Source organism: Chinchilla lanigera, unplaced genomic scaffold (genome assembly GCF_000276665.1).
Source record: "Chinchilla lanigera isolate Chin_1 unplaced genomic scaffold, ChiLan1.0 scaffold00045, whole genome shotgun sequence".
In the NCBI taxonomy this organism is placed as follows: domain Eukaryota; kingdom Metazoa; phylum Chordata; class Mammalia; order Rodentia; family Chinchillidae; genus Chinchilla; species Chinchilla lanigera.
Genome location: NW_004955446.1, coordinates 12,113,646 through 12,133,765, shown reverse-complemented (window position 1 = coordinate 12,133,765; position 20,120 = coordinate 12,113,646). Strand labels below are relative to the sequence as shown.

The 20,120-nt window shown below is 37.1% G+C and overlaps 1 protein-coding gene and 1 pseudogene across 6 annotated transcripts in view; both read right to left on the bottom strand.

The window, feature by feature from the left end:
- Window positions 1–1,554: 1,554 nt before the first annotated feature.
- The window catches only part of Slc38a9 (solute carrier family 38, member 9), an 89,364-nt gene continuing 70,798 nt past the window's right edge, over window positions 1,555–20,120 (bottom strand). For all 6 annotated transcript variants that reach the window (XM_005392695.1, XM_013518400.1, XM_013518403.1 and 3 more), the window contains 5 exons: window positions 17,565–17,671; window positions 10,413–10,526; window positions 8,848–8,996; window positions 4,238–4,327; window positions 1,555–2,843 (listed from right to left, as the gene is read on the bottom strand). In XM_005392695.1, coding sequence (XP_005392752.1) covers window positions 2,678–2,843; window positions 4,238–4,327; window positions 8,848–8,996; window positions 10,413–10,526; window positions 17,565–17,671 — 626 coding nt within the window. In that variant the 3' untranslated portion in view covers window positions 1,555–2,677. The remainder of the gene's footprint in view (window positions 2,844–4,237; window positions 4,328–8,847; window positions 8,997–10,412; window positions 10,527–17,564; window positions 17,672–20,120) is intronic.
- LOC102008902 overlaps window positions 18,431–20,120 on the bottom strand; it is a 3,936-nt pseudogene continuing 2,246 nt past the window's right edge.

The following is a 20,120-nucleotide window of genomic DNA, read 5'->3' as shown; positions in this document are numbered from 1 at the left end:
AGCATCACTGGCCATTTGAGAAATGCAAACTGAAACAATACTGAGATTCCATCTCACTCCAGAAAGAATGGCTATCATCAAGAAGTCAACCAATAACAAATGCTGGTGGGGCTGCAGGGGTGGGGAAAGAACTGCTTTACACTGTTGGTGGGCATGTAAGCTAGTACAACTATTAAGGAAATCAGTATAGAGATTCCTCAAAAAAATTAAAAATAGAAATTCCATTTGACTTAGCTACCTTCCCCAAACAGTTAAAAGCCATACTGCAGTGATACATGCACACCCATGTTTATAGCAGCACAATTTACAATAGCTAAATCTTGGAAACAGCCTATATACTCATCAACAGATGAATGGACAAAGAAAATGCGGTATTTACACACAGTGGAGTACTGTCCTGCCATCAAGATAAACTCGAGTCATCTGTAGGAAAATGGATGCACCTTGAGATTATAATGTGAAATGAGAAATACCAGATCACATGTTTAAATATCACATGGTTTCTCTTATGAGAAACCCCAAATATAAATAAAGAGCAAAATAAAAAATAGATAATAGGAAGTAGGGCGATCTCTTTCAAATGGGAAGGGGAATAAGAGATGGAGGGAAGAGAGGAAGGCAAGAAGGGAAAAAGGCTAAAAAAGAAAAATGAAGAAAAAATGGAAATAGAGCTTTTGCAGATGGGAAGGGGAACAAGATTTGGAGGATGCCGGAGGGATAGAGGGGGAGGGGATGAAGAGAATTAAACAGTTTACATGCAAACTCTCCAGAGTAAATGTGATCACTCGGTACTGCAAAGGTGTTCTAATGAAAAGTCTTAAAAATGAAATGGAACAAAAAGAGCTTTAGTAATTATAGCCTAGGGGCCAGGGATATAGTTCAGTGGTGCAGCGCCTGCCTGGCAAGCGTGAGGTCCGCAGCAGTTCGATTTCCAGTTCTCTCTCTCTGTCTCTCTGTCTCACTCACTCACATACACACACACATAAATAAATAAATAGGACGTATGCTCATCATTAATGTAGACTTACAGGTCTAGGAACAGGATGGAAAGCTTTGGTGAAAGACAGTAAGGCCCAGCTGGGCATGCTAGCACATGCCAATAATCCTAGCACTCTGGAGGAAGACGTAGGAGGATCCCTGTGAGTTTGAGGCCAGCCTGGGTTACATAGTGAGTTCGAAGCCAGCCTGGACTACACAGCAAGACCCTTTCTCAAACACACACACACACACACACACACACACACACACACACACACACACACACAAACAACAATAAAACTGAAAGACAGTAAGGCCCAAATTTAAATCTGGCTCTCTTTACTAGATTTATAGGAACCATATCACTCATCTTTGTCAAAGAAAAGAAAATATACAAATCTACCCACTGTCCTAAGATAAGGAATCTGTATCAACATAGTACACGTTTGAACTTTAAAATTAGAGAACTCTACATGTTGGCAGTTGGTAGCCCTGTGCAGAACACAGAGGTTGTGTTACATGCATTTGGATTCTGGTTTAGCTTTTAGTTTGGGACAAAAAGCAGAAGAGCATTAGTTCTAAGAATTCGGATTCCCTTATTTTTTTTTGCCAATCTAAGTTTTTCTTATGGAGATTGAACTCTGCCCTACAAGTTACAGAAGCAAAGATTTCCTTCTACAGAGATCATACACAAACAAAATAAATCTTTCCTCTGGCAAATAAACCTCTCTCATGCCCAGAGGATTCAAAATACACTGGGCATGTCACCGTTGCTGGCCTCTTCTCCACTCCTTTTCTCCCTATCAGGACCTCCGCTGGTCCTCTCTGCCCATGCTTTCTCCACGGTCCCTCTCATGAGAGCCTATGCCATACACAAGGCTGAAAAGCCAAGGAGTCCCTGGGTCTATGGGGACAATCACTCTTGTTCCTATGCAAACTCTGGGGTGGGGAACTATGACTTTAACCTAAGTTAATGGAAACAGACTAGAAATAAAAGAGGAGTCAGACAGCAACAAACCCTCGTACTTTATTTTGCATACATTTCTGATCATAAAGCTCATACTGATACTATTTTTAAGTTTTGTTCTTCAAACAGATTAAAGACCAGTTACGAATTCATTCTATTAACACTGATGCCTTGAAAACTAAAAGTGAGGTATTTGGTTTACTGTCCACAAACAGTAAAGGCTTAGGCAAACTGTAGGTAAGTAAAAAAACAGAGGTACACTGAAACATAAAACAGAAATCCGATCTAGCAGTAAGCTGCCGCGACACCCTGAGAAGCCTTATTTTTATTTATTTATTTTTTTGCTACTGGGAATTGAACTCAGGACCTTGGGCTTGCCAGGCAGGTGCTGTGCCATATCCCTGGCGAGAATCTTTACTGTAGTCAAAATAAATCTACCTACCTTGTTTCTAACAGCAAAGCCCATCATGATTCTTCCCACATTTCTACACAGAAAAGACAAGTGAGAACAAAGAAGTGAGTGAAGATAAGAAAGGTAGAGATTAAGATCATTCTTATTGCCCTTTTGCCCATTCTTATAAAAAAATACTTAACAATGGCCTGCTATTTCTTGTGCTTTCAAATTATCTTAGAAAAACATTTAGAATTACAGCAACATCAGGATTTACAATTGAGTTTATGAAGGAGTATTTTCAAGGCTCAAAATACCATGAAAGATCTTGAGAAAAGTTTTCACACAAAAAACTGAGCAATCAGGTTAGCGAGGCCCAAAATGATGATGAAAATGTGAAAGATTAATTTAGGCCATGTCAGACGTTCTTCCCGGTGGAGGGAAATCATATAGATGAGAGATGGATATATGAATACAAAGGCCAGACCGCATGCTGCTCCTGAATATCTGCAAAATAAAAGCTTTAGGGTTAATAACAGTCTTGCATTTTAAAAGTTATAATAAAGGTAAATCTAGTACAATTTAAATCATTCTCAGACTCATATTGCAACAACACTATTTTTGATTGATTTGTTCCTGATACTTGGGTTTAAAACTTGTACTATTTGTTAATATAAAATATTATTTCCTGCTCATCTTTATAGCATCTGCTTGACAAAGAGTGTTTTTCATCCTTCAAATCTCCACAGCTCCTCTGTGTCTCAGTGACTGTGGCTACTTCCTCAGAAACATCTGGAGATGGGTTTCCTATCTTTGATCTCAAAAAACTGAACTAATTACACATTCTGAGTTTGTGAGAGACTGCTAGCATCTGTTTAAGAATAAGAACAGATGAGTGCCTCTGTGGCATTCAGTATAATTATCAAAGATAACAACAACAATAGTTCAACATGAGACTGTGACAGAGAAATAGGCCCTTTCTTCCTTTCCCAGTTTTCTGGAGAAATAGCTTAGTAGGAACTTGTAAGTCCACTGTATTTAGTAAGCATCAGATACTAATCTCCTCTCTAGTTTCTTTTTACTTTTTAGGGAAAGGTGACTTAGCTCTCTATATTAAAGAAGGGAAACTGAGTCATTCTGAACCCCAGTTCCCCTTGAGAATCTAAGGTCACAACTTTATTCCCACTCTTCTCAACCTATCATAACTTTCTAAGGGGAAGGATATTAATGGAAGAGTCATCCAAGATCTAAACTCTTACATTCTTACTGCAATTGACATTAAAATATGTTTTTAAATGGAAATGCATTAAGGAAGATAGGAGATAGCCTTGACATAAAAAGGACCTCCTAGGTACTCCCAAGAGTTATATATTTTATTTTGGATACAGAAAAAGGAAACACAATGGAATATCTCTATATACCTATCTATATCTATATATCTGTATGTATACAGATATATATATATAGAGAGAGGGAGAGGGAGAGAGAGAGGGAGGAAGGGAGGGAGGCAAAGGGAGAGAGGGAATGAAGGAAGGAGGGAGAGAAGGAGAGAGGGAAAGAGACAGAGAAGGAGGGAAACAGCAAGAGGGAGAGGGAGAAGGAGGGAAAGAGAAAAGGAAGGAGGGAAAGAGAGAGAAAGAAAGAAAGGGAGAGAAGGAGAGAGGGAGAGAGGGAGAGAAAGTGACAGAGGCTAAGGGACAATGGGGTTTTCTAGTTAGTCTGCCACCAGAATAAACAGAAATGGAATTTAATGAGCATCTCAACTGATACCAGGGAAATACATTTGAACACCACCAGTTTAAAAGACAGGAATTTCATATAATTAAAACAATAACAACGACAACAGCAACACAAAAATAAAGACCAATATACAAAGGGGCACAGTTTCTTACTGGCAGTACCTTATGATCCCTCCTATGTTTGGGTAGAAACAGGCCATGATCACACCGGCTCCCACAATAATTATATTAAAAATGAGCACGTGAAAAATGCTAGAAGATGAAAAGACAGTTTAAAGGACAGAAAAAAATATAAAATAGTAAAATTCAATTATTAACATTAGATTAAAATTCATTCTTAATAGCTTTAAAATGAGCGCCTATGCTGGTCAGTAAAATCACAGCAAAAATAGGAGGCAATCATGGTACTCGACGCTCATCATGAGACAGTGAGGCTGGCCCTTTAATGCAATCATATATGGAGGCAAATACTACGGACACAAAATGGTCCTGTATACCAGAATTCTCATTCTTTGATCTACCTGGATTATCCTCAGAACATAATCTAAACAATGGAAAAAAATGCGTGGTATTTATGGAAAAACAGAATTCTAGGGACAGCAAGGCAACAATTTACCTGAAAGAATCCAGTAATAATTATTAAACCTATCATTATTACTTAAAGGATAAAGGAAATTCATCTAAGCAATCTGGAAAAAAGCCAACTAGATATTAAGCACATGTGAAAATCCAAAAACATTTGAAAAAAAAATCTCAGAAGGAAATACACTTTCACAGTAGTGACTGGATTATTATGATTTGGGATTTCAGGTAATATTGCCTCTTTTCTATATTTAACAATTTTTGTAAAGTATTTATTTTATATTTATAATAAAAATAATTTTATACTAAGGGAAAGGAAAACTGGACAGGTTTTATTTTTCAGACCGGGCTAGGGATATAGGCCTGCCTAGCAAGCACAAGGTCCTGAGTTTGATTCCCAGTACCAAAAAAAAAAAAAAAAAGACCGAGTGCTGGGATTACAGATATGCGCCACCACACCTGGCCTTATAATCTGTTTGGGTTGGGGATATTGGTCAGTGGCACAAGCACCTGCCTGGCAAGTGCAAGGTCCTGAGTTTGATTCCTAGTATACTCTACAGGGTGAGGGCAGCCACCGGGCAAGATTGACCACATATTTTTCAGACTGACTCAAAGCTATTCACTATTTACCATGAATAGATTTCTGCTAAATATTTTAAGTACATTTTAACAATTTAAGGTTTGGGAATGAGTTTTGGATAGAAATAAAGATAAATGTAAATAGGGTTGGGGATATAGCTCAGTGGCATAAGCGCCTGCCTGGCAAGTGCAAGGTTGTGAGTTTGATCCCCAGTACTGCAAAAAAAAAAAAAAAAAAAAAGATAAATGTAAATAGATACTGATACTCAAGAAATAATTCCATTTCTCCCCAGAATGATTTTCAAAAGCCAAATGTGTATGTCAAAGCAACCTTTTGGCCCAAATTATCAAAGGTTACTTAAAACCAGATAAAGATGAAAGGATTAAAAATAAAGAAAATTATTTACATGAATAAGCAATTAGTTATATACATCCTCATAAATTACAGAGATATTTGGCTTCAAGATCTTACTATTTATCCAGTGACTCCAACTTTAAAATTACTTCAGAACTTTGAGACACTGGCTGGGCCTTTGCTACTTCTGTATTATAAAAGGAAAAAACTTTGTGTACTTTCCAAAGTAGTAGTTCTCAAAATATGCATGAAGCCCAAGGGTTTCCCAATATCCTCTTCAAGAAGTCCTTGAGATGAAAATTGTTTTAACAATAACATAAGACATAATTTGCATGGCAAAAGCAATGGTGGTAAAACTGCTGATCCCTTCTTATGGATACAGGCAACTGCATCTGTACTATACAACAAATTCTTTACTGCAAAACACTCTCAAAAAGCTTTTCTTAATTAAAAAATGTCCCTGAGAGCTGGGGTCGGCTCAGTGGGACAGGGTACTCAGCACATGAGGCCCGAGGTGGGATCTGCAGCATCACAGACACATACACAAAAAGTCCCTGATAAAGAAGTAAAACCCAGTTTTACTAAATTTTATGCTTTGAATGTACACCTTCCTAATATTCTGTGTGATCAGAAGGAGACACCTAGCAAAGGGTGTGCTGCACAGTGAAGTACACTGGCTGTCTTGAGGCAAAGCACTTGCACAGCACAGCTAGAAGCTGATCCAGCTATAATATGTAAATCTTGTATTTTTACTTGAAATGCAGACAAGCAATGACTATCAAAACTTGGGTGCTTGGTAGACATTTTCTTTTTTCTTTTTGGTTTTTTGAGTTAGGGTCTCACTATGCAGTTCAGACTGGCCTTAACTCACTATGGAGCCCAGGCTGGCTTTGAACTTGTGGGGTCCTCCTGCCTCAGCCTCCTGGGTACTGGGATTATCGGTATGTGCCTTCACATCCGGCTGCCATTTTCTTTAAAATGAGTGATTATGAGCTTTTCACTTCAAGGAAAATCACTGGCAGAATTTGTTGCCAATAATAACATTTGAGCTTTCAAATAAAAACTAGAATTTTGGAGAACTTGTATTTGCCACCCAGAGCTTGATAGTTTTCCCATGCTCAAAAGCTTTTATGATGAGATTGGTGGTGTGATATTAATGAATGTAGGCTCTGATGGTGAGTAATGAAGTGTGTTAACATTTAGGAGATCTACAGAAATCAGTGAACCAATACTGACCAAACATGATGTTACAAAATAATGCATAAGGGTAAAAGAACCAAAGTGCAAGACAGACCAATAGGTTCGAAACCAAATTTCTCATTATATTCTCTGATCAGTAAGAAACTACTAGTTGTCAAGTTTTGGCACAGTATCAAAAAAGAATATCTGCAATTATCTGGAAGGGCTATTAAAAATACCCCTCTTTTTTCTGATTTTTTAAAACCTATTTAAATGACAACAACATAGAACAACAGTTTATGCAAAAACAAGAGAGGAGCACCTAATTTTCTACAAGAAAGCAGACATTAGAGTTTTTGGTGAAAAATAATTTGTTCTGGCTTTTTTCTGAGACAAGGTCTCAACTATGTAGTGCAGGCTGCCCTTGAACTTGCTTATGTAGCCCAGGCTGGCCATGAATTCATGGCTATCCTCCTGTCTTAGCCTCCCAAGTGCTGGGATTACAGGCATGCACCACTACACCCAGTGAAAAACAATTTTTTGGCAGTAGTTATTTTTCAAGAAATGTTATTCATATAAAAAAGTAATTTTTTAAAAAGGACAGGGTCTTCTTGTCTTGGCTATGTTGTCCAGGGTGCCTTGAATTCAATATTCTCCTATTCCCAAGTGCCGGGGACTATAGGTACATGCCACTGTGCCTGGCTTTATTATTGATTTTTTAAAAAATTAATGCTTTAAAAATTTCAGTTTTAATTTATCATATGTTAAATATTTATGCCCACAAAAACTAAAGATCTTGGGAGGTTGTCAATAAATTTAAGAAGAGCTGAGGATATAGCTCAGTGGCACAAGCACCTGCCTGGCAAGTGCAAGGTCCTGAGTTCAATTCCCAGTACCAAAAAAAAAAAGAAAAAAAAAGAAGAAGCAAGAGGGGACTAAGGCTTATGTTCCAAGTATGCCAAGTAGAGTATTTGTAACTATAGGATAAATGATAGTGTGAAGAAATACAATGTAAACACAAAAGGGAAAACCTATTCTCCAAAAAGAAAAAAAATTCTAACAGCCATCATCCTGTAAAATAAAGATAGAAAACAGGAGCAGTGCATTTGCCTTGAATTTTTTCATATATGACCTCACTGAATTTATTCTGGTGAATACAAATATAGCACAGAGCACAAACCCAACAGGAGTTTTACATTCACTGAACTCCAATCTTCTAAGTTAGAACTGTACCAACGCTAGACTAACTTTATCAATTGCTGCTGTTATCAATGCAGGAGACCTGGCAACTCTTAATTTTTGCTTTGGTTTTAGGTCGACATACTTATAGATAAATTTGCTGTGGGGTCTCCATCAGTTCCCTTTAAACAAGGAGTGATCAAGACCTCCCAAATTCAAAAGTTTTCTTCCGTTTAAGTAATTTCTGCTGAAACAGGACTAGCTATTTTTCACTAGGATGAACATACAATAAAACTTAATTTAAAAGTAGGTGTCCACCAGGCATTCTCAAGAAAGCTTCACGGAAAGCCTGAGAAATACATAGAAATTTCTCTTGGATGAGAGAAACTAGCTTTGAACAGAGTTCTAAAGGGACTCACGGTTCCTCAATGCCCAGGGTAATTACCATAGTAATTTAAATTTGTTTTACACCAAATAAGAATTTAAACCCAATATATATCTCACTTTTACCTCTAATTAAGTAAAAATGCACAAATATTAATAAATACAGGTATTAATGACCAGTAGTTAAAAGTGTTGCTTTTTAGTAGCTCACACGCCAACACAGGCAGTATATATTATCAAATTCTTAGTAATGTACAGATTAATAGCAAACAAATAATAATATAAATATAACTGGTATCAGAGCTAAAGGAATAAACTTTAAATCATTCTGGGGAAGGCAGTGGCTTCTATATTTAAAGCTCTTCTGGGAAAGGAACACTAGTGATCTATCCTTAGTAACTATTTTCATTAGGCAAATTTTCATAGCAAAAGGATCAGTCATACTTTAAACTGACCTGTTTGCACAGTCATCTGTTGCTTGGTATATCTTGCTGGTCAAGAGAAGAACTCTTACCTGGGGTAAACGTCACCGAAGACATGGCCCAACAGCTGGACGCGAGCCAAGTAGCCTAAGAGCGGGTAGACAGTCATCATCTGGAACAGCAGGAATATCCTTGCAATGAAGGACAGGATGTCACCACTAGGGAAGTTGTCTAAAAAGTTCTAAATCAGGAAAGATAATGAAGTAATGTCAAAATTCAAATTTAATGTAAGATTCATAAAATGGAGTATCTTCTATTTAGTCTGAACACAGGTGATACTCAGTGTGTGGTATGTGAACTGGTGCCCCTACTCAAACTGCTTGTTAACTATTTTTCAATGAACTACAGTAATGGAAAATAACTGTTTACAAACATTTAAGGAAATTTAACATTGCTATATTATTTATTTTACAAAAGTACTAGGCTGCAATTGATTTGACATTAAAACAACAAAGAAAACTTTTTTTTAAATCACAGATAGACCAAGAAGCATGAGGTTCTATAAGGTTCAAAGCACGATGCCCAAATTTGTTTTTAATATTCTTAAATAGCAAATTAAATTCAATGCTATTTTATCCTTATTAGTTCTCTTGATTTTTTTTCCTCTGAAGCACCATAGCACTTTCTAAGTAAGTATTACAGAATAAGATAAGATTGTATCACTTAGCATTTTATTGTACAGCCTATCACTACAAAGGATTTATTTCTACACTGTTTCATAATCCTTTTTTTTTTTTGCTTTAGTTTGGTGAAAAAGTTTATTGCTCCGAATTTTAAAGCCAGGCATAGCGGCATATACCTATAAGCCCAGTATTTTGTAGGCTGAGGCAGGAGGAGAAGAATCTGAGGTCAGCCTGGGCTACACAGAGAGTTTAAAACCAGCCTGACATACCTAGCAAGATTTTTCTTTTATATTCATTCTCCCCTCTCCTGTTCTTTTTGATCTGTCTGTTTCTTGTTTTGTTTTGAGACAAGCTCTCCCTTTGTATACAGGTTGGCCTGGGATTTGCTGTGTTGCCCCAGCTGATCTCGAACTTGATATCTATCTGCCTCAGTTTCCCAAGTGCTGAGATTACAGGATTGTGCCACCATGCTTGGCTGTCTCCCTCTTTTTATCAGCCAAATACTTGGCTTTTGTTTTGCTTCCTGGTACTCAGTATCTAAGTGTGAGTCAGATCTATCATTAGGGATGGTCGAACAATAGTTTACCTAGGGCATTTTTAGATCTGGGCTTTGGAAAATAAGAGTTTACTGGATCCGATGCGGATGTTTTATAAATTCACAAGACTTTCTGGTAATTGTTCTCTACCCAAAGAGAAATATACATACATAATAGTGGTCATTTATTTGAGCACACAAGGTGCCTAGTATTCACAGCACATCTAAATTTCAAGTGGTGCATATATTATAAAATTTAAAAGAAAAAGAAACAAACTCAGAAAGGATGGGGAAGATGCCAAAATTCCTGTACTTCAAATAGATGGTAAAGATTTATTCAAACCCAGGCCTGTTTGCTATTATATCTGCCTATTATCCTGCCTACTATTCATACATGAAGTTATAAACAATCACACAGCCAGGGGACACAGCACCTTACCTGCTCAATACAATCTTTGGATAATGGAGGTGAAGGAAATGAAGCAAAAACCAAGACTCCAATATACAGGTAAGTTAATGTCACCAGCATATAAGCAATGCACAGGTCTCTTACCTATAAATAAATACAAAATAAAGTTCCTACAATATGAAGAAATTTGCATCAATTTAGCACTAAACAAAATTGAATATTACAAAATTTATCTTTTTAACCCTGTCCATGTGTGTGGATCCTTTCTAGCCAATCTATTCACAGCAAGTAACTAAAACAAAATCCACATACTTTATTATTATCATGCCAATTTTTTTGGTAAAACTAGTCTGGAATATGTCGACTAGGCTACCTGTTGGCAGACTTAGATCGCTAACATAAACTGTGGTTTAACACGACTGAAATGCTGACTTACTTCCAAAAGGTAATTTATCAAATTATAAAATATTTAACTATAGTACAAGGATAAGGGACAACAAGAAAGTAAGTACGAGCCACCTTCAGTAGGACTGCGAATTTTTAAAATTTCTTTCTTTAGTCAATTAAATCATCAAATTTATGCCTAGTCCATACGGGAGTAGAACACCTAAAAACGTATTTAATAAAGGAGAGCTAATTAAAGAGCATTCAACTAGTAAGTGTTAAGGACAAGCTTAATGAACCTAAACAGTAAACAGAAGGAAATCAAAAGGCAGCTGTTCAAATAGCTGTACAATGTTATTACTGGAACTAGTAAACAAACACAGAACATTAAATAAAGTGGACTGCTTCTTCCCACTGCTGTTCCCACCCTCCAAGATACTGAGCGCAGCCAGCTGTCAGATCCAAACAGAACAGATTCCACAGCCTGCAGACTGTCTCCATCAGCACTGAAGTTACAGCCAAACAATTTAGCACAACTAAATTGTACGTGGCAATAAGCCTATTCAGTTTTCACTTTAAACACAGATTACTTTGAAAGCTAAGGAAATAGATTAAAAAATTATATACAACTTTTTAAAAAGTTTGATAGCAGAGTGAGAATGTTTGGACATTTGGAATTGGGAAATATTTCTAATTCTCTGGGTAATTTTTCTCCCTAAATGGGCTACAGCAATAGTCAAGTTTTATAAACTTGAACTGCTATAAATTCAGTTCAAAAGCATTCAGGAGGCTGAGGCAGGAGGAGCACTGCCAATTTAAGGCCAGCCTGAGATACACAGTGAGTTCAAGCCCAGTCTGAACTACATAATGAGACCCTGTCTGAAGAAACCAACCAACCAAACAACCAACTGACTGACCAACCAACCAACCAACCAGTTAAAAAACAAGTAACCAGATATGAAAAGTCTTTGTGAAGACTAAACTGACATCAGCTTGAGAACAAACAAGGGTTGAATACCCTAAATTGGATGGATAGCCCTACGGAGCTGAAGGCTTATCTAGACTGGCTTCAAACCTCTGGAAAAGCTTACTGTTCAGGGTACAGCGAAGAAAGGACGGATGGTCAAACCTCCAGGCAGAGGTTTTAATATTTTTCCTCTTTAATTCATAAAGCTCTACGGCCTATGGTAGGCTAGACTTCAGTTATCCATAGGGTGGCCTTAAATTTTTATGTGGGAGAACAGAAATGAGCCAGATCACACCTAGTTTCCTGTCAAGGGGTGGTCATCTTCCATTATGATATCTGAAAGTCATTCTATGCTCAACCTACTCAAGGCACTTAAGAACGGAGGTGGCCTTGTTAAAAAAAAAAAGTCTTGGTAGGCGAAACAGTTGTGCCAAACAGCTATACACTGTATAAGAGGAGGGACACCCATCTTTCCAGGGACAGTCTGTAATTTACATACTATCTGAGCAGGGCGTGGTGGTGCATTCCTGTAATCCCAGCACTTGGAAGGCTGAGGAAGGAGGACTGTTGTGAGTTCGAGACCAGCCTGGGCTACAAAGTGAGCTCAAGGCCAGCCTGAACTGCATAGTGAGACCCTGTCTCAAAAAGACAAAAACAACAAAAAATTTATATACTCCCTGATCACCACCTTATTTTGGTCTGACTTCCTGCAAAAAAGTTTTGTTTTTTTATAGTATACTTTGGGGGAAAACTTCTAAGTTTTAAATTTTTTGTTTTTTTGAGACAGGGTTTGCTATGTAGTTCAGGCTGGGCTGGAATTCACTTGGTAGCCCAGGCAGTCTTGAATTTACATTGATTCTCCTGCCACAGCCTCCTGAGAGCTGGGATTACAGGCAAGTGCCTAGGATTACAGGTGTTTTTTTTTTTTTTTTTTAACAAGAGCCACACCTGGCTCTTTGGGGGGAACTAATGAAGACAAAAGATAGAAAGGCTAAGGTACAAGGGTTTCCAATAAAACAGATTCCCCTTCTGCTTCCCTGTTCCCATAGTACTGTATACATCTTAAATGTGGCAACTACTACACTGTATTGTATCATTAATTTTTACTATAAAAGTAATCCATGCTAACAGTACAGGTTCTCAAATGGACAGAACATGTGCTCTGACCCTCAAAAAATAGCCAAGTTTAACAGTTCTTATATCATTCTTTTTGGAGACAGGATCTCACTATATAATTCAGGCTGGCCTTGAATTCAGTGATTCTCCTGCCTCCGACTTCTGAGTGCTGGGATTGCAGGTGTGCACCACTATGCTCAGCTATTGGTATTTTAACTTGATCCAAGCCATTATACTATGAAATCCTGAGGACAGAGACTTCCGTTTTTTCATTTTTATATCCCCAATACCCAGGATAACACCTGGCACATAAAAGGAGTTTCGTAAGTCTGATAAATATAATAAACACGTTGATTTAACTTATTAATTGCTTCTAGGTGCTGGGTTTTGTGCTAAGCATATTATATATTTTATTTAATCCTCTTATAATGCAGATACAGTCAATTTCTTCACTTCCTGGATAAGTAAACTACGGAGAGCAAAGTTACAAAACCTGTTGATGGTAACAATATGAGTAGCTGGTGAAGCCAATATTTCAGTCAAGGTCTTTCTGGTTCCAAATTGCACGCCCTCAGCTACAGTGATGAAGAGTGTATCAGTGTGCAGTACACTTATATACATATATACTTAATAAGAGACACAAGTGACAGTAAAAACTGGTAGTATGTCAAGAAATCTGTATCAATAAGGTAACATACTCTGGTTCATGAATAAACAATGGCTGACAGGATTGATGGTAGGGAAGTGAGACAAATAGACTACCATTTAGGATGAGGAATGGATTTAAAAAGGGCCAGAAGTCAGTCTGGGAGCATACTCTGTCACAGTTTAGAACCTCTTTGGTGTACCATTCATAATGAAAATACCACCCAGTAAAGCATTCACTAAGAAAAATGATAGAAACTGACCATGCAGAATTACCCCAATCGTTTAAAAAAACCTCTACTGTACAGCCAAGTAAACTATAGATTTATACGAAGAACAAAGTAAGTAACAAATTAAGATATAAGGCAACTCAAATCATTTTAAAGAACAAAGCAGGGTAGCTAGATGCCTGTATTCCCAGCACTCAGGAGGCTGAGGCAGGACTGTCACAAGTTCAAGGCCAGCCTGGGCTACATTATGAGTGTAAGGCCAACCTGAACTACAGAGTGAGACTTTATCTCAAAAAAGAAAAAAGAAAGAGAAAAAGAACACAGCAGAACAATAAACTAAATAAAACCGGACAAAACAAAAACAAAACTAAAGAAGCACTGTATAGGTTCTGATTCAAACACAGTGAAGATGGGCTGGGAATTTAGCTCAGCAGCACCACGCCTGCCTGGCAAGTGCAAGGTCATGAGTTCGATTCCCAGTACCAGGAAAAAAAACCAAAAAAACCAAAACCAAACACAGTGAAGAAATATCAAGAAGTTAATTCATATTTCCATGAAGTTGTTACAGGGATTATCTATTCAGCTGATAATGAAGGAGGTGGATGATCTTCAGCCCTCCCCTCCCAGTTATACAAATAAAAAGTTATGTTTATTGCAAAAGTGCACAAATATTAAACTTGGAAAATCAAATTAGTACACCTGCTTAGGAGTCTTATTTCTTTCCTCACAGGTGTCTTTAGATCCAAGTCCAAAAGAATTATACAGAAGAGAAGGAGGCTTTTCTCTTCCTTCATTTTCTTTTCTACTTTTATAACCTTGTTTCCTGAGTTTGGAATGATGAACTCAACATCAACACTGTTAATTCAGAGTCCTTGGTAAGTCTCACATTTTCTGACTTTAACCCCCCAAAAATACTAACTTGTGATAGTAATAAGACTTCTATAAATCAAAGAGATAAAACTTACTGAAAGGTACAGTCATTAGATAATTTAAATGGCAAAGATTTTCTCAGAATATAATATCCACTTAGCTTGATTTATGGTAATATAAGCCAATGTCAGCATAATCAAAAGGAAAAAAATATATCTATTTATATAAAGTATTTAGAATGTTGCTGACACATAGTACTTCGTAAACATTAATTTTCTCACTAGTAATTAATACTTTAAGAACTTAATATGAAGCACCACTGGTTTTTTGAAGGCTAGACCATCACTTCATATTCTAGTGTTAAGACAGAAAATATCAACATTTAAACATTTGTTTTTGAGCCTTTGTTTTAAAACTTTTTCAAGTGACAAAGCTGAACTGCCATACTTTATTCTAACTTTGCTTCACTTCTAACATTTCATCCTTTGTACTTTCAATGTTGTGAAATATCGCTGAGAATTCTTTTAGTGGGAAGTTCTCTGACAGTGTCACAACCCTTTCAAAGATGTCCTCCTCTGGGGCATCTTCCTTCTTCTTGTCACAACCCTTTCAAAGTTCATATTGATAGGTTCACTCTCCCTGAGTTCCTCTGGCTGCATCTCTAGAGTCTTGCAGTACTGTCAACATTTCCACAATCAGCTATTTCTTTTACAATTTCCTTTAAGTTCTATTTAAATTTCATTTTCAACTTTATTGCTTTTCATTTCATTGTTGCATTTTCACCTTTGCCAATTCTTTCTTGCAGTTATCAATTTTTGTAAAAGAGCATGTGGGCTTATCACTGGCAGACAAAGAGGCAGCACAACTACCTGTTTGGCAGGCTGTATGTAAAGTGAACAGCAAGCACAGTAGCCAATCACTGATAGACTTTGAAAGAAGTGATGTGATTTGTCACCAATCACAATGTGCATCTGTTATGCACATGATGATTTGTGAAATGAAAAGCTAGTAGCTATTACTTTATGCAAGTAGTCATAGCTTAAACCCTGTAAGTAACTGAAATTAGTACCATGTTGTTAGGATACTGATGTAATTTAAACCTGAATAACTGAAATTTGAGCATGTAGGAAACATGCAACACAAGAACTACCTCCAATTTAATTATTTTGAGACAGTTTTCTTATAAGATAAACTATATACAAGCATGAAAAAATATGTATGAGTGGTTAAGATTGAAACATGAGATGGTACAAGCCTGTAATCCCAGCATTCTGGGAAGCTGAGACAAGATGATCACAAATTCAAGCCCAGCCTGGGCAACTTGATGAGACCCTGTCTCAAGATTAATACAAAAAGAGCTACAGAGGCAGCTCAGCCTGAAGGTCCTGGGTTCAATCCCCAGTACTATAAAACTAATAAAACTCAGTAAAATTGGTTCTCCTTCCCCAGGCTTCTACGTATACATGCTTGTTCTCTGTTACTAGGGAGACTTGGATAGTTAAATCTGCTTCACATCCTTATGGACAGAATGATCCAATACACAAGAATCCTACTTCACAAAATGAAATTTCTGGATATTTGTTATAAGTTGACATGATAACAGGCCATAAATGTCAGGAGCCAAAGGGCAAGGGGTAAAGAAACTAAGAATGTCTAGCTCTTACTGTATATTAGGTAATGTTAAGCATGTCTATTTCATACTCTTTAATTTTCATAACAACCCCAACAGGTATCATTAATGTTATTTTTACATTTGAGGAAGACAAAATGTGAGGTAAGAAATACGGAAAATCCAGATTTACTCAATTCCAACTCCACTTACACGTAACATGCCATATGTATGTCCAGTAAAGATGAAAATAAAAGAGGGTAACTTATATTCTTGCCTAAATTGAGAGCTCACTTCCCTCTACTTAGAATGGTTTTTGCTTTCATAGTGAGACTCCCAGACATTATCTCTTACTCAAAGCCTCAAAATTCTTAAGTATAATGAGTAACACCTTCCTTTGTATTTCACTAATAACTGTACAGACCTCTAGTAAAGTTTCATCATGATTTTTGCTTACATGGTTAGAAGCTATCAAACTGAGCTTACAATCTGCAGACGTGGCAACAAATAACTGATTAACTTCAGCTTGGTTTGGGTTTAGTTTGCTCTTTGCCCAGTATCTTAAGGTAGAAGGTTAGGTTTTGATTTGAGATCTTTTATTTTTAATGTAGGTGTTCAGAGCTATATATTTCCCCCTAGGTAAAGCTTTACCTGCAACCCTAAAATTTGGTATTAAAATCTATCTTTTAATTGCAATGTATGGACCATTTATATTAAATGGAATTATCAATATGACTGTCTTTAACTCTGTTATCTTGCTATTTGTTTTTGTTGTCCCATGTATTCTTTGCTTCCTTTTTCCTTACTTTCTTTTAGATCAATTGGGTATTTTTTATTTTTACGATTTTTACTACCATTATTGGCTTATTAGCTATATTTCCTTTTGTTTTACTAGTTGCTATGTATCAGGGGCTGCGAAATTATGGTCCACAAGCCAAATCTGACCTATTTTCTGTTTTCTTAAATTAAATAAAGTTGTATTGAAACACAGCCCTAAGTTGCTAAATTGCTCTGGCTAGGCTTGAACTTGTGATCCTCCTGCCTCACCCTACTAGAGTGCTGGGATAACAAGCATGCATGTTTGCCTGAGGTTAACAGATCCATTTGTTTATTTCTTGCTTTCATGTCACGGCAGTAGAGTCAGGTACTTGTAACAAACCCATATGGTCCAGGAAGCCCAGGTATTTACCATCTAACATTCACAAAGAAAGTTTGCTGACCACTACTCTACAGTTCAAACTAAAAAATTAAGATCCTGTAATGAAGTGTATAACTCTCCTCCAAATCGAAGTGCCTCAAACACTGACTTAGAAAGTCTTCCTTAGGAGATACAGAAGTCATTTCCTCAGATAATTACTCACATTGTTTTCTTGATTCTTATTGTTTTTCAAGAGTGTGATAATACAATTATGAATAAAGAAAGCAAGGGTAAGCACTCCAGTCAGCTGTGGAAAATGAAATCTTATCTCTAGGAGAAAAAAAAGAGACAAAAACAAAAATGTTAAAATGGACCTGTACAAAATATTAGCAGTCAAAAAAGTTAGCTGTCTTTGTTTTGTCGAAGGAGTAAGAATATCAAAATACCTTTATGTAGTTCTTTGAGGTCACCATTATACTTGTACAAATCAACAGGGAAACAAAAGGATGAAGAAGTCATTATCCTATGTAGGTTTTTTATATTAGTGCTTCTTTGAACCACTCAGAAAGTGGTTGTTTTTGATGTCACACAAATAGTACGTGGCAGAGTAGGAGTCAATTTAGAGGTCTGACTTTAAAGTCCTTCATTTTTCTAACACCTGAATTGCCATAAAAGTCCCTCCAGAAAGGGAATTGTGGATGAAAGAAGTGATTATTTAACATTCTTCAATGACAAATCTAAAAACACTGCTTAAAAATATTGGAAATAAATATTCACTTAAAGGGACTGGGTAAGCTAAGAAGCAGCTGCATAATGCATATAGTATTTAAAAGTTATGTTGCTGAGGAAGATTTTTACGCTATGACAAATGTTCACAACTCAGGTGAATGTATATTGTGGTTTTATTTCTATTTAAAAATGTGTGTATGTATGGGGATAAAAGACTAGAAGAATATCCACAAAACACAAGTGATAGTTATCCCTGCTTGACAGGATTTTAAAGAATTAACCACTTATCTATATTTTTAAAATTTTCTACAATAAAATTTTAAAGTAACATTCTTTTACAAAGAAAGGAGTTTTATTTGTATATCCAAGTCTAAGAAAAGGAGACATAATAAGGTTAAGAGTTAATGTAATGACACAAGTAGGTCTGGAAAGCTATGGATGATTAATCCCTATCCCATCCAACCTGCCTTTCCTTGGTCACACACCAGAGCAGCTCTGGGGCACCCCCACCTCACTCTAGTGTTCAACAGAACTGCGGTTCCCTTCCGTTAGCCCTCAGCGTCCTTCTTTTATTCCTTTTTCTCTGGGCTAGGACTTGCTGTGCTGGTGCATGGCTCTTCCTCAGAAAGTGGTTCTTTCTTAAGGTGTTTCTTTTTATCCTTTATCCTTTTCTTCCTCACAAATGTCTCCTCTTCTACCACTAGTACTTTTTCCTCCTCTTCAACTTTGACTTTAATCTTAGCTTTTTTTTCTTTCCAGTGATTTCATCCTCTTTACCTGTTCTGTTCTGAGTTTTTGTAAATGAAGAGTCTCCAGAAAGATCACAAGTCTTCACCTTTGGGGTAGGGGTACTGGGAATCGAACTCAGAACCTTCCACTTGCCAGGCAGGTGCTTGCACTGCTGAGCTATATTCCCAGCAAGTCTTCACTTTTGTTTTCACAGTTTTTCTGATTTTGCTAGTGCCTTTCCTGTTCCATTTGCTTTTCTTATTCTTTTATCTTCCAACCTCCTCAGTTTGGCCTGTAATTTGGCTCTGTTCTCATCAACTCCCATTTCAGAACTGGAATCCTTTCTGGAAGCATCATAACAACTAGCCAAAATGGCCTTGGGTCCTAGCGTTTGAAAAATCTCTCCTTTGTGTTTGAGACTTTTGTGGCCTACAAAGGAAGCATGATAAATGAGACTATATTTAGATGTGTCCCACCTAGGCTTGAGGGCTCTGAAAAGTACCTTTTCTGCTCCAGGAATCTGAGCTATAGAAGCTACATGCTCAGCCAAATTCAGAAGAGAACCTGCATGAATAATCAGCCGTGCTCCAACTAGCTCGCCGACCATGACTGTAACATTGGGTGCACTGGCCGTATTCGATTTTGGAAGTACTCATACAGTTGGGTTCTACAGCCAGAGATTTCAATCACTTGGGTGCAAAGATACAGAATATTGCAAATATCTTCTTCAGAAATCTCTGTTCCCAAAGATATCTCTGCAGCTGCTTTTACTTTAACTTCAACTTCCTCTGACAATTCAGAAAGTATGGTGGAGGCAGTTTTTCCTATCTCCAACTTCCTATAAACACTTGCAATATGTCAAATTATCTGAAATAATTTTTCTTAATTCTGGGAAATGCCAGGTGTACTGCTCTCTGCAGTGCTTAATGTAGTTGTTTAATTCTTTATCGAAGTCATCTAATACGGAAATTGCCTAACAATCATTGTTGCTTTATCAACACCAAATTTAAATCAGTATGAGACAGGCTGGGCCAATCTAAGATACACAGCTGCCATTTCATGTGGATCTACCCCAGGGATCAGTCCATCTGTCCGTGATTGGATTCCCTGCATAAGCTCATTAACATCGGGACTGTGGATACAGCTGAGATTCAGCTTTTCCCTTCTGACCCCTCCTAGTTCAGCATCAGCTACAGCCAGAGGTTCATGGGCTGCTTTTACTATTTTCTTCAGAACTTTCTTTAGTTGCTTATTGATTTTGCCCTCCACCAGAGCTGTGCATGCTTCTAATGCTTCTGTTGTAGCCTGAAATTTCTTTTTT